Source organism: Anopheles arabiensis, chromosome 2 (assembly GCF_016920715.1).
Source record: "Anopheles arabiensis isolate DONGOLA chromosome 2, AaraD3, whole genome shotgun sequence".
In the NCBI taxonomy this organism is placed as follows: domain Eukaryota; kingdom Metazoa; phylum Arthropoda; class Insecta; order Diptera; family Culicidae; genus Anopheles; species Anopheles arabiensis.
Window position 1 is genome coordinate 104248821 of NC_053517.1, and position 14950 is coordinate 104263770.

Sequence of the window (14950 nt, forward strand, 5' to 3'; positions counted from 1 at the left end):
ATGATTGGTAATTACCCGTGTCCCTTGGTGGTTCACACTCTAGCCAACCGTGAGCCTACCAATCAAACCAATCATAAGTCACCCGGGCGAGAGTGGAACTGTTATGCGCGACACGAACGCGAAGGGAATCCGTGCAATGTTGTATCATCGCTTTCGTGTGGCATCAGGCGTGTGTGCAAATTGATCTTAAGCAATGAAAGCAGTTTTTCTTTCACAGAGAGTCACGGGATTACGAGTGTATGTGTGTGTGTGTGTTAGTGCATTTTTCAGGGACACAAAAATGCAATCAAGAAGAAGAAAGCTATGTTGTGAAACAGCAACCAAACCAAACTAAAAAAAAGGGCAAGCCACAGAAAACGAGCGACGATAAAACAGCGATAAAGAAAGAAAGAGAATTAGCGGCACCGTCTGTAAAAGGGGATGACTCCCCAAACCCATAAACCGGTGAGATTCCAGGATTCCCAACAAAACCTATTCCGGATGTGCGCGGGGGGACAAGACGCACGGCAAAGACGATACGTGGGTTCTGCTCCACACAACAGCTTCCTTGCAGTCCGCACCCTGGGCCTGCAAAGTGCAATCGCCGCGGCCGCGTGTGGGACTATATTGCCCAAAACTGTGCGACCATGGCACGCGGAACGCAAAACCGCCCGAAAACCGGGTTCGACGAAAGTTGCATGGCCACACTAGGAGAACTGCTGATGTTGCTGTTGCTGCTGCTGCTGCTGCTGCTGCCGGGGTGGTCAAATGCCAGCCGGGGGAAGAATGTTGAACGATCGGACGAAAAAGCCCCGGACAAGAAGGCGAGCAAGAAAACGCATTCAACGTCGTAACGATGGAAGTCTCACCATTTGGGTGGTTAGCAGTGCGAGGGGAGCTCTCTAGTGTTGTGTATCCTTGTTTTTTTTTTTTTGTTTGTCTGTTGTGTTTGTGTCGGGTTCAACCTCCTGGCGTGGTCCTTGCGGACCTTCGAAACGAGGAGGAGAAGAAGCAAACGCGCGCGCATTGCAATTGTTTCGGGTTCTGTTCGGCCCGTTTTTCGTTTTGTTCTGTCATCCCACACACCAGGGTCCACACACCCGGCGGAGAGTGGCAGTGACACCATCCTTTTAACACGGCGAACCTTTCGGAGAGATCACGCGGAGGAGAACACGGAGAGAATTCTGGATCTCACAAACAACAAAAAAAGGTACAACCCTTGGTTGTACCACACAAGCATTGGAGTGAACCGTACCCCGAGAGCCCTTGCATTCAGCGAGATGGAGGGAAAATAAATAATAAACGTTTTGGAAGACGTTCAGGGACGCCCTGACGGAACGCAGACACGCGCGCGTGTGTTTGTGTGCGTCTTCTTACACCATATCACCCGCGTGCAGTGGTGCAAGATTTTGGAAGGATGAAGTGACTTCTTGCCTTGTCTTCAAATCGTTCGTGTTTCTTCTATCAGGCTAACTTCTCTGCGATAGGTTACCACCATCCGTCCACGGGTTCGTAAACGGTTCACGGGCTTTGTTATGGTAGCGCTGGTAGGCCCCTGTTTCGGCTGTTGACTCTACTAATTCGAGAGTGTTGAACATTGATACAGGTTTGGCAGCTCCGAACCTGTCCGTACCTGTGCGCCAGACAGCTTTGCGGCATTCGCACCCAAGTAATCCTCCTCGGACTCTGGACTGACTGGAGGAGGTCTTTCTCCAGCCTTGGTTTTGAAGTGATAGAAATTCTGAAAATTCAGAACTCCCGATTCGACATACATACAGCTGAGACAGCGCCAGTTAAAAACAAGAAGATGATCCCGTTCAGTTACTGGGAGACACTAAGCTGACTTTCATTTGACAACGCTATCAGAGCGATAGGCACTACTTTTGGAGCAGCGGTAAAGCTGTTTTGCTTGAAACAGCTGGCATGCCGATATCCGAGTGACAGACGGTTACCGGCTTAAGTTTATTGGTTATTTTAAGAATAAAACTGGAGGGTGACAAGTCCGAAATTTCAAAAGTGTGTGTGTAGAGTGTGAGAAACTTTGGTTCAATAGATAACCCAGGAAATTCTCTCGTTTGTCTTTCAATTTTTTTCATTTTAAAATTTGGAAACTGATTGATCTTCAGTCAAAGTATTAAGTTTATAAGATAGCATTATAGAAGATTTAACACATGTTGTGACATTTTCGCATGCTTACTCAATTTCAAACATTCAAACGAGATTAATTCAATGTCAGATTTAATTACAAACAACAACAAACTCCTGCATAATCTGACCTAATCAGTATAGAATAGTTCCCATGTGTTAACAAATTTCGTGACTAAACGTGTCGTGCGTAATGCTCCTCCGGTTCACGCGTGAGGCTCCTCCCGGTGGCGTGTGGGGGAGAAACGTCCGGAAATTCGTCCCAGCGGAGCATGACTTCGCGCAATGAAACGTGTAAGCGAAGATTACAACATCGTTAATGGCATATTTCGAATAGATGTACGCTCTCGCCCTTTCGTTCATCGGCAGCGGGCCCATCAATGAAACCGATACCCATACTGATGTGTGTGTGTGTGCGCACCCGTGGTCATGTGGGAACGTGAATGAAGCCAGCATGCTTTTAGCCAGCAGCCGCAGCTCGGCTGGCTCTGGGCGCCAATATTGCTGCCATTGCCGAAATATCGAACGTATCGAAGAAATGAAGATTATTCGATACTGTGAAGAGCGCAAAGCGAAACGCGAAACAGAGCGAAACAGTTTTGGAATGTTTGGGACAGAGAGTTTGCATGGGCGCAGAAAAAAAAGACAAAAGAAGAAAAGAGAAAAAGAGACAAATACACACACACACAAAACAAGAAACGCAACTTAAAACATAAAACTAAAAGGGAAAAATGGCAACACATAGAGCAAGCAGGAATGGAGCAAGAGCAACAACAACAACAACAACAGCATCGAAATGTGCATCGCGCGCACGGATAGCAAAAACGGCTGCGGTAAGAAAAAAAGGCCACGGCAACTAACAGCCACACGTGAGAAGACAGGCGTAAAGCAGGCGGAAGAAACATAACCGTGCAACGCACACCTTCGCCGCGCGGTAAGCAAGCGCTAAGAAAAGTGAAGCCGTTCGGTCCGTGTGCAGCTAACAAGCGGGCACGGGATGAAAGCCCCGAAAACGAAGAAACCCGTTCGCTATTGGCGCACTGAAAGCTGTTAGCAAACAAACACCAGCGACGACGCGTTAAGCAGCCCCTATGCCCCTGAACGCTATGCTGCAGCAGCATAAAAACAAATGGAAGATAACAGTGTGAAGCGAGATCGGGAAGCAGCAAGAAAGTGTTGCGTTGATTTGCAAAATTATAATCAGCGGCACTGGAACTGTTCACCCCCTTTCCCAAAAGCATGGGAACGTGGGAAGCGAAGGTGGCAGCTTCCTGTGGGGACATGACGTGTGGACAGACAGTAACAAAATGTGAAAATTCTATGCACATGCTTACTTTACATTCAATTGTCTTTAAATCATCTCCGGCAAGCGTTGCTGGGGCCTCCGGGGCCTACACCCAGTGCGGTTGCTTCCTTCGACCCGAAGGTATCAGAAACGTCAACCGAAATTCCTTTCCACCTCGCAACGGGTGGTCATGGTACACAAACACACACGTACGCATCGATGGAACCCTGGGCGAAGAAGCAACTGAGGTGCCCGTTCGGCAAAAGAGCATCATCGCGGCATCGCCTTTTTAACGAGTTTGCCGGGGGCACCCGCGTCAGCGAAAGGGGTAAAGGAGCGCGAAGATCTCCCCGCGAAAGAACAAAACTGCAATCGGGGCTAAGAATGTATTTCTCTCTCCTGCGAACCGGGCACAGCACAACACAAACAAAGCAAACAAGCAAGCGAAACAACAGCGGCAGCAACAACGGAAAAAAAATAGAAAGAAACAACACACATATCCAGTTAAACCTGTTTTATGTGTGTTTTATTACTTTGACCAATAACACTTAACGAGAAATTGAATCTGTTTCCACGGTTTTTTTTTATTTTATTTTCTGCAATGGCATGGCCTCCGGGCAATGGCAGTGTGGCGTGGAATGCCTCGCCGCTTCTCTCGGCTTCACTGTTCCAACGCACACAGCCCTGTCTCTCTGAATGCCATTCTGTGAATGCTCGGCTGTGTGTGAGTGTGTGTCCCATGACGCAATGAGCTTTAAATAAGATGATCATCGCAGCAAAGCGAAGCAAAGCCACTGCCAAAGTAGCAACAGCCAAGGATGACTAAGAACTGGAAAACCGGCCAGCACAGCTCCAAAAGCGAACCATCGCTTGTAAGCTTCTTCCCGAGCCGGCAACATTCCACAAGGGTGCAGCCTTCGCTTCGTGCATTTTGGGAGGTGGGATGGGTGAGGAAGAAGTTCTGGTGCGCTGTAGCACGCGGGTTCCAGAGCAGGCGCATTGGAACATTCCTTCATATGTCGAACCCCGTACCACCAACCGACCGACCGAAGACAAACAGCAGAGACAAGGTGTCGCGCGCGCAACGAAAGTGAATAGAGGAAACACAGAAAAGGAAACCGCGCCACCAGGAAAGCGTATGCAACAGAGACCCACAAAAGAGGGAGGGAAGAACAGGATAGGGAATGGTAAAGAATGTCTTAAAGCAGTCGGAAAAGTGAAGAAGCTAAGCGTATACAAGCGTTAAGCGTTGAACGGAAATGACCGGTTGAGGAAGGTTAGAAAGGCCCCCAAATCAAATGATGCTGAGCCAACAAAGACCCGATGAGCTCACCGAGCCAATGATCTGGTGAAGTATTTATACATGCAAGCCGGATGAATTGATTGTCAAAGATTATCTTAAGCATGCTCTCGCTCTGCTACAACTTTTACTTTGGGTTCTTATCTCGAGGGAAGGGAAGGGGGGGTGGAGTTTCCCAAAAGCCGTCCAACTGATTGTCCGTGTCTCGTTCGGCGTCTTAAAGAGTGACGTTGGCCATAAAAACCACTATGTAAATGGTTCTCCCGTGCGGGCAGTGGACATGCTTTACCGAGTGAAGCTTGCAACGGCACACACACACACACACTCCAATACCAAAACCCCAAAAACAGGTACGAACGAGTATTTCTCAATGTCAAACTTTGTGCGAAAGTCAAAAGAATGTTTGCCGCACTGCGCCTCCGCGCGGTCCCTTCCCGGATACTTCGCCTTGCCGAAAGTCCGCAAAAAAGCGCCCCCAGAAATGGCAGACTTCGGCGCACACTTTACCAAAACGGAGATAATTCATTGCACACCTCGCGCGCGCACTAACACACACACCCTGGGAGGGCAAAACTTCACAGCCCTGTGATGGCGGCAGCAGCGGGTGGAATGAACCATGAGAACCACTTTCAAGGTCTCTCGTGTGCCACCCACCTTCAAAAGCAAAAGCGCGAGCGCACACACAGCAAGACACACACACACACACAAACAGTTTGGTTTTGGATCTTGGTTTTGGCCTGACGGAACAATTTAGATAAGACTCCGCTCTCGAAGTGCTGCTCGGTTTCGACATTCGGTGATCGGAGTCGGAGACTAACATTGTCCTCAGCTGGGAGGAAGAAAAACAGGCCTCTTCCAAAGGCTTCCAAGCCCCACAACGACGAAGACGTTTATGATGATGGTGGATAACAAGAGATGAACGAAATAAAATCATTTCCCAGGCGACCAAGCAACACGAGGCTGGCGGCTGGGCGATCTGGACGACCCCCTTAGGTCCCACTGCCGAGGATAACGACCACAATTAGGAACGATTAGTGTGAGTTAGCGGGCGCGTTTTCGACGGTGATTATCCGTCAACGGTACTCGTTCGATTAGTCATCGAGACGATGACTCAGAAGAGGGGACCGACCGTGGCGTGACTCGCTGGAGATGGCCACTCTCGTTGACGAATCGTGGTTGGCACTGGTTTGGTGTGGTTTTTGAATAGCACGAAATTAGTTTGCCAAAATGTTTATGGCACTTTCGTGCGCTGACTTAATTCTCGGACGCGACTCGAGTTTACAAGACGATAATCGATACCGCGGCACGAAGTGATGCTCAGAATTGATGTGGGACGATGCTAGATTTATGGCAGTTTTTTGTTAGTTGAAACCTTTCCTTTGCAAACCACATTACGCACGTCCGTTGGATCTAGCACACCGTCCATGCCACAACAGAGCCTCTTAAATTTATGATTAACATAATTACAGGAATTCTAACGAGAGCCATCATCCACCGGAGTAAAAGGACCATCGACTGGCGAAGAAGCACAAGCAGCAGTGTCTAGACAATCGCCAACCATATCGCCACCGAGGAGCACCGGCACGAGAAGGCCGACACGACTGGCAACAAAGTCTAGCCTCCACCAGGGAAGGCCCTCAGCACTATCTGCCGAACGCGTCGTGTGGTTTCTCTGCACAAGGTTTGCCCTGTCCCGGGCATTCCAGCTACCATCTCTCGAGAACCATAAAGCACTCGTTTAAACTGAATTAAACATATGTTATGCGCTCGTTTACGTACCGGTCGGATTCTCGCCGTGCTGCTGCGAGCAGCTACCGGGTGTAAGCTGCTACACCGCAGCCTTACAGCCACTCTCATCAGGGGCAGGGGGCATTCGGCCGGGATCGGAGGCAACGAGTGTGTGTACTCGTTGCTGCACCGTAACTTGGCGCTCGCTAACAAACTGCTACAAGGTCGGAAATGGTCTCTCGACTCCCTGGGCGTGTGTTTGTGTGTGTGTGTACAGGGAGTTATCTCGCATCGGTCATCACCATCATTTGCTCTCCACTGGCTGTTGTGGTACCGCAGCTTTAGTACCATTGAGAAATAATCTCAACCATCCTGAACAGGCTTTCGACGGGAGGGACAGAGAGCCAAAACACCAAATTGTTTTAATTTAAGAGCCCGCTCTGGAGCAGCAACTCCACCAATGCCAACAGAGAATCAATGCCTCAAAGTTGGGTCTTGTTTTTGGCATGAAATGCACCGACGTCGGGTAAATATTTGTTTACTCCAGTCGTTTTGGAGTTTGGTGCCAAGTTTAATAACTTTGCGTTGTAAAATAAACAAACAAACTATTTTCAATCGTCAGTTAAATTGTGGCAAACCGTTTCAGTTTTTTGTTCTTCCTCTTTAGGGTCATTGTATCCAGCTTATATGCAAGGGTTGCAAATAACCAACTGAGCTAGCTGTGGGGAACAAAAAGTTTAATGCAAAAAAAGGCAAGAATTCGTCAAAACCTCGGAACACTGTTTGAAACCCGACCCATTGAAGTTTGTCAGCAGGTGTACGCGCTGTCGGGGAGAGATGCTTCAAAACTCCGAACCTTCCCAAAGGTTTGTGCTTAGTGTGGCACATGTTTAGTGATGTATACAAAATTCGTCGCAATAGCCGAGGGGTTGAAAACACAGAAGAAAAAACTCTCAAACCCTAACTCCCATACACCGTGGTTTCCCGTAGGTTTCAAGCTAGCCCGTTCTAGCCAGAATTGCCCGATCAACGTTAGCGCGTGCAGGTCAAAGACCACGTCAGCATTCCTGGGCCGATTTGCAGTTCGCTGGTTTTTTCGTTTCCTCATATTGCCGAGCTGTGGTCCAACCACACCGGCTTCGGCACAACCAAAACTTCAACAATAGCAATGGCGCGTTGTGACATTTGCTGACGCTGGACTAATTCGCGATTCCACGAACCGTTGATTGAACCCGATCGTGACAATTCTAACCAATGTGGAGCACAGGCACGCAGCACAATGTCTCCAATGTCAGCCAACGGAACGGCACGGATCGGTTCAGAGTGGCCAAATGTTGCTAATGTCCAACGACCATTTGTAGGGTTAAAAAAAAAGCTTCCATCGATCGATTTGGTAAGAACAGACTAACAAACGAGGAACGTTTTCTACCCCTTTCGCCGGAATTCGATTTGCTGATGAGTGAGCGATGTGCTGATTTGCTAATTCCCATAATTACCAAGCGTAAAATGATTAAACAAACCTCCTTCCCTCCCTCAGCCACGAAATGTGCAAACTGCAAAGTGCAGTTCGTGTTGTTTTGCGTTGTGGCTTTGGTTTGTTTTTGGTGTGCCTGATGGTGTGGTGGTCGGCCGGCATAACGCGTGTCCGATGAACAATGTTGATTAATTTATCCACATGGGTCACGGGGTTGCGCGGTGATGTAGTGATGATGTCTGACTAAATTTAGCGAACAAGTGGCAATTTCCCATGAATAGACTTCATTAACGCGAATTCATTCACCTCGCACCGCTCACACGCACCAACACGCTGCAAATGCAGCCGGGAGTTTTGCAATCGTAGTCGTGAGACTGTTTAACCGCCAGTTTAAATCCAACCCCAAAGCAAAACCGCCCCATGCCGCGTGGGACGATGGTTCTAAAATTAAATCTAAACGGTATTGTTTTCGCCTGAAACGCGCCCTCCCAAACAGGCACGAATTGCATCGCAACTGAATCATCACAGTGTACAACAGCGTGTGTGGGTGTGCTCCCCTTACCTGTTTTTCAAGCTGAGGTCCATTTTGCATCGCGTGCATGATGGCGTTCGACAGTTTACCGTCCAGGGATTTGATATCCGTCTCGATGCCGTCGACCGAGCGGACGGTTCCGATCAGCGGAACGATCGCCTCCGTCAGCGTCGACCAGCCCTTGTTCAGTGCGCCAACGAACTCGATTAGACAGCCCCTGCGGACGACAAAATATCGGAGGCATTGTTTGATTAATTTTCCATCCATCGCGGCGCGGCTGGGGAGAAAGCCAAGCGCGAGTTGTGCAAGGGCGTTGTCCTTACCGCATCACATTCTGGCACAGGCCGGCGCACGGTTTGGCGTGCAGATGGTTGTACCGCTTGCAGCTTCCGCAGTAGTTCATGCGTAGCAGCGCCTGCCGGCAGCTCGGCGCAGATACGCCCACCTCCTCGAGCTTCAGCAGCACCTCGGCCCCTTCGCGCAGGGCGCGCAGCAGCACGGACGCGGCACTGACGGAGGACACGAGCGAGCTGGACAGTTCCTGCGGCACCATGCCGAACGGTTTCAGATCGTCGTACGTGTGCACCAGACAGTTCTTGTAGTCGCTGTGAAAGTCCCGATTGCTGTTGCTGCCGCTGGCCGGGCGGCCCCGCTCCGTACCGTGAACGTCCGAGTGGATCGCGTGGTGGTACGCGACCGGGAACAGATCGCGGAAGAAGAGAATCGTCATAATCTCGAAATCGTCCCCGGCATGGTCGGCAAGCAGCTTCCGGCGGATGGTTTCGTACAGCTCGCGGATCGGCTCGCGGGACAGCGGCGACATCTTGCGGTAGACGGTCGAGAACAGGTTGAGCGTTTTGTTTTCCGACTGTTGCAGCAGCTGCAGCAGATAGTCTGAAACGAGCGGGACACGGAAAGATCAAAATTGGATTAATCCATCGAAGTGGTGAGTCGTGGATGATGACGCGCATGACATGTGGCATGATGTATTTCAAAGGTTATTCAAGGCGCACTGGGATGTGAGCATGACCAGGATATTCGTTAAGAGTCACTTATATTGGTAAAGTGGACTTAAACTGATTGTTATGATAACATAATTTCATTTCATTTCATTCCATTTCATTTCATTGATCTCAAATTCAACTACTATATGAGGTTATTAAAGCAACCAACAGCAGACGACGAAAACCTCTTGCATTGGTTTGATTGGATTGTTTTATCACATCGCATTCCATTCGAAAAGAATGCCTAAGAAGTTATGTCTGATGTACACCCAGAAGGATACTGAGGAAGAATGGATAAGCAGCAACGAAACAACTTGGCCTTCGGCGTCTTCCAATTCCAAGCATACAATTTTCATTCACTTTGCGCTGAAAGTGTTGAAAGTGGAAACGGCATTACTTTGCACAACCTGGAAAGGTGAGAAAGCGCAGCAAGAAGAAGAACGCATTCCTACATTTCTGATGTGGTGAGAGTAAAACCGAATGACTCAGTGGTTGAAGAATTCCATCGTCATTGGATTATTGAACATGGCGCAAGAATTTGCTGATGGCTTCATGATGGATATTAATAACAAACAAGTTTGGCTGGAATTGGTATGTTTAGAAAGGAACAAATACCCCAGCAGCTGCCTGTTCTGTCTAGTTTTCCTAAGGCATTTCATCCAATCCAATTAGTCACGGGTTAAAGATTTTTACAACATCTAATAAAGCTAAAATAAAACCAGCAGCCAGCATTTCCTGCAGGAATGTTTTGGGCTAGGACGTGAATGAAAATCCAAAGCGTCCAGCCCTGCTTCCTGTTCATAATTGAGCATCTCGTTCCCTAACTTCCCTAGCAGCTCGCATACCACACACACACATACACTGCTGCAAGGACAAATCATCCAATAATCCGTTTGCATCGAAGATTATTAATGCAATTCACGTGAGTCACAAACTTTACTGCTCCGGATGCTATAGTTTGACCGTGCCGTGAGTTTCATCGGATGCCTCTCCGTATAGACCCGGTGTCCCGGACTGCAAGAGCACAAGGTAGAACAAACAAGCATTTTGCCTGTGACATCCGTCCTTCCGGAAGGCTGCGAAAGTTGCGCTCGTCGCGTTCGCATCGTTGGAAATTGTGTATTCCACACACGAGAGTAATTCCAAAGGCATTTGTTAGCCGGGGCGCTGCACGAGCACGGATGAGCACAAATTTAACGACGAACTCGTTCTCGCTTTGCTAAATCGTTTCCGGCCACTACCGGGACGCAACTGTTCTTCCTCTCGCTTTTTTTGCGGCGTGGGGGGAACTAAGGGAATGGAGGATCTGGAGAATGGTTTGGGAGTCCTGGTCGTGTAGGAATCCTGAAAAAAAAACATGGGGGAACGGATCGGTTAGTGACAGCGCCACCTTTGCCGGTTAGATGGTGGCAGGCAAACTTTAACCGAACGCACGTTGTCGTGGCGCTGTCAATATTCCCGAAAAAGTTTTCGTTGTCTGGCAATTTTACAAGTCGATTTTCGCCCCCCCCCCCCCCACAAGTCGAACTCGTCAAAAAGTGATGATTTTACAGTTTGAAATTTGTTACAACCGGTTAGCACGTTTTCAAAACGAGTTTAGTTTCTTTTGTGCAGTTTGTAACCCAGGAAGGATGACTTAAAAGTTGATTACATAGTTTTGTTGTCCATTCATTCAGTTCAAAATCCATTCATTACGCCTTCACTTGCTGTTGGATTGAATTTTGTGCCACTCAATGCACTCTTCTAAAGCGCCTCGTTTCCCCCTGAAGCGTGTCAAAAATGTCACTACACCTGTAAACAGTGTCAAAACAATATCTTTTCGACACCGTTACACAAAACTGAACCCCATAACCCAGAATGTATCAATAGTTTGAAGTAATGGTGGTGGCTTTTTATGAACCATGGAGCACAAAGCACGCGCACAATACACAAAATGGATGTCCCACAATATCGGCCGCATTATATGCCGGTTGTGGAGCAGAGAAAAAAATTCTTTAAAAATATAAAACGAACACCACATAAATTCGCGTGTCCGCTCTTTTGACGATGTGTATTCTGGCGCCTCTTAAAAAAAAAATCGACGCGAGATTTATTGTCACACACACACACACTTGAGCCCCTATTTCGACCCCCGTGTGCTTGATGGTTTGCGGCCCACAATCGATTTGTTTTCTTTTCTCCGCTGCGCAGCTTCACTTTTGCTTTTGCAGTAAGCAATATTATACAACAGCAGCAGCAGCAGCCGAAATAAAGCAAAAAAAAAAAACAACCATACTCGTAAAATTTCGATTTTGCCGTTCGAAATGACATTGTCATAAAAATTTATCCATTTTCCGCTCATCGCCCAACCCAACAGCGGGCTGTGGCCCGTGCACGAAGGAAACGAAGGAATCGGAATCGGGAAGGAAGCTGCTGGTGCAAAAATTATAAAATGATAAATCACAGCTTGACGACATGTGCAGCGGAGCGGGGGTTGCGCGAGTTCTCCACAGGGATGTGTTTGCTTCGGTTTCACTTTTTGTTTCATTCATCCCGTTGTCATTTTAAATATGCTGCACCTTCTCGTATCATCTCGCTCTGTCGATTTTTTAAGTTAACAGAAAGCTCCCCACACAACGTTTTAGAAGCGAGCGTTTTCTCGCCAAATAAGGCTATCCAATTAATGCGATCCCAACGGTGATCGGTTTGGTTGGCAAGGGATGAGGGAACACTCGTTCGGGGCAGGAATAATGTATTCCAAACGTGCCAACAGCGGCCAGCAGCGGATCGGAAGAACCCGTGCCAAGGGTGAAAGACATTTAATGGAGGATGTATCATCATCGCGCGAGCGCTCGCTCTAGCGGCGGACCGGGATTATACGCTTGGTGTCAGATTATTTTCTTGCAATTAATTAGATTATCGAGAGCCCGTCAAATGTGGGCTGTTAGAGATTGTGATTGGAGCGGGGGAAAACAAAAAATCACACGAGGTGTTTTCTAATGAATATTAATTTTGATATTAATTTTACGGGAGGGCTCTCTCTAACGCTGACCGCAATTTTGATGAATTTGCATGTCGTACCCATAATTTCGGTTTAATCCACCAGTGCAAACATACAAAACCGTGGTGGACGTGGTGTGATTAATATAAAGCTGGTTTTAATTACACGTTCTCCAAATAGAGAGCTCTGCCGCTACTGAAGTGGACGAGTGAACGCAAAGCTATTTGGGATTGTAGTGATTTTTGACACTTTTTCCGGCTCCTCCGACGGATCAAAACACTCGCTACATATTTACCCATTAAGCTTGTGTATGTGTCGATTAATATTTGATCAAAATTTTGTGATTCTGCGTGTGGATTACGTGTGGTACGCGGGTGAGGGCAGGGTACAATATACAATATTTATTCACTTTTGAACGCACCGCACAAAGCCCGATCTCGCCTAAACAGCACCGCCGCCGCCCCCTCCGGCAGCGCTGCATATTGAATTAAGCCATCGCATAGAGGTAGCCTCTGGACGCGCGATGCCCATTACTTTATGGCCCACGGGGCCCCGGGCCAGGCTTGCCAAAGTTTTCCGGGCGATGCAATTTTCGACTGCATACATAATTCAATCAGATGCACTTCCCTCTGTGCCAGACCTGAGGTTGAGCATCGGTCCAGCCAGCCACCGCTGTCCGGAGTTGGAACACAACTACCCCGCACCTGCACAAGAGTGCACTTTGCGATCCACCGGTTTTTTATTGTTGTTGTTCTTGTTCCTTCCACTATCACCACTTCCGAAGCGTTGGAGTGCAGCAGTTCGTTACTGAAATTTAGGCTCCGGTTCTAGTGCCGCTACTGCTCTCCGGTGTGCTGTTTGCCCTGCCCCAAACGCCCAAACAGCGGATATGGGAGCTTCGGATTGCAGATTCACCTCCGTAAACCACATAAACATACACCGGCACAGGCAGACACACACACATGCACACATGCACTGGCAACCACCCTCCGCAGCATGCCAATCTTCGAGCCGACGGAACACAGCGGCGACGAGTTCGATGGGAAAGTTTAAAATTTGCATAAAACCCCAGTCCATCAAGGCAGGTTGGCTACGACGGCTAGCCCTGCCGGCAGCCAGCATCGACAGCCCGCCCGTCCCCCACCCCCGGTCGACTGTGGGTATCGTGGAAAGGGCGGTCCGATACGCCGTGCGGAGGTGCACTGTTGAATATATGCACATATATAAATGCAGCTCCATATATTCACCTGCACACCGTCAGTGGGAAAGACCGTGGGAAGAATGCAAGCACTGGGCAGGCAGGGTTCGGCTCTCGGCGGGTGGTTTTATCCACCGGTAATGCATGGCAAGAGCTGCATAGGTTTAAAGCACCCAGCTAGAGGATGATCAGGATGCGCAACTGAATGCTGCCAAATCGAGTGATCTATTTTCGTTTCGTCAGATTTGTAAGCTATCCGGACGTGATTCAAATCCAATCCAGGTCCGGGATTCAATTGCTAAGCATTCGAGTGGTGCCGCGCGTCATAAGCTACGTGTAGTTTGAAATCAAATGAAAGCGGATGGGAATGTGTCGTTAATGTGAATGTTCTTCACATGAATTTATTTTATTTTTGTTTTTTGAAAGAAAAGAAAATCGAACTAATATAAGAGAGGACTTATTGTGAAGTTTTAATAGAACATCCAATTATAGCAATTAGGTTCAAGCAGCAATCAAAAGAAAACGTGTTAATTGATAAATAACTAACACATTTCAAAACATCCACCCCTATCACAACACCCTTAATGCCAAACGTTAACTACCGCTCTGCAATTATGTGCGGAAGCGTTTGTTTGTTTGCTTTTGGTTTTTTGCGTCCCCCGTTTTATGACTCATCGACATCTCAATCCAATTCACCCACCCAGCACCCCGATGATTGTTCGAAGCAATTAGAGCAATTGACAAAACCCCTAAACGAATTACACATCAACTCAACGCCCAACAACACACTTGGCGGGACACAATTGTTATAATTATGTGTGCGCACCTCCGATACGGCACAAAACCGGGACCAATCAAAGGTCAAGTGCATGTGTGTGTCAGTGTGTGTGTGTAGTCCAGTTCGCCCACTCGAAAGTGTGATGTCACGCATAATTATCGCATTAATTGCGGTGTAATTGTTCTGTATTAATCATCACACGCCCGTCCGCGTGCTTCGCTTCGGCCCAAGCAAGCGCGTTCGATTGGCTTGTTAAACGCACAGCCGATGGTAATTTACATCGTCAGCACGATCATCATCAACCCCTATTACTACCGTTAGACATCGATTTATGTTGTTTGCTTCCTTTTCGTTGACATAAACATGTCAAGCTCACGAAGCACGGTTCCACGAAGGCGTTCGAGCGCCTCGGTCTCTATGACGGTCGATGTACGGCAAGGCATCTAAACCAATTCTTGGCACAGACGCAAACACACACACACACACACTTGGGGCAAACCTAATGTCCCATCGATGATACATGAGGTTCCCGTCGATCGATGAACTG

The 14950-nt window shown here is 48.1% G+C and overlaps 1 protein-coding gene across 8 annotated transcripts in view; it reads right to left on the minus strand.

Annotated features, from left to right (window-relative positions):
• LOC120896884 (division abnormally delayed protein) overlaps window positions 1–14950 on the minus strand; it is a 126982-nt gene that overhangs the window by 18194 nt on the left and 93838 nt on the right. For all 8 annotated transcript variants that reach the window (XM_040301442.1, XM_040301449.1, XM_040301435.1 and 5 more), the window contains exons 4-5: window positions 8767–9337; window positions 8474–8660 (exon numbers count right to left, since the gene is read on the minus strand). In XM_040301442.1, coding sequence (XP_040157376.1) covers window positions 8474–8660; window positions 8767–9337 — 758 coding nt within the window. The remainder of the gene's footprint in view (window positions 1–8473; window positions 8661–8766; window positions 9338–14950) is intronic.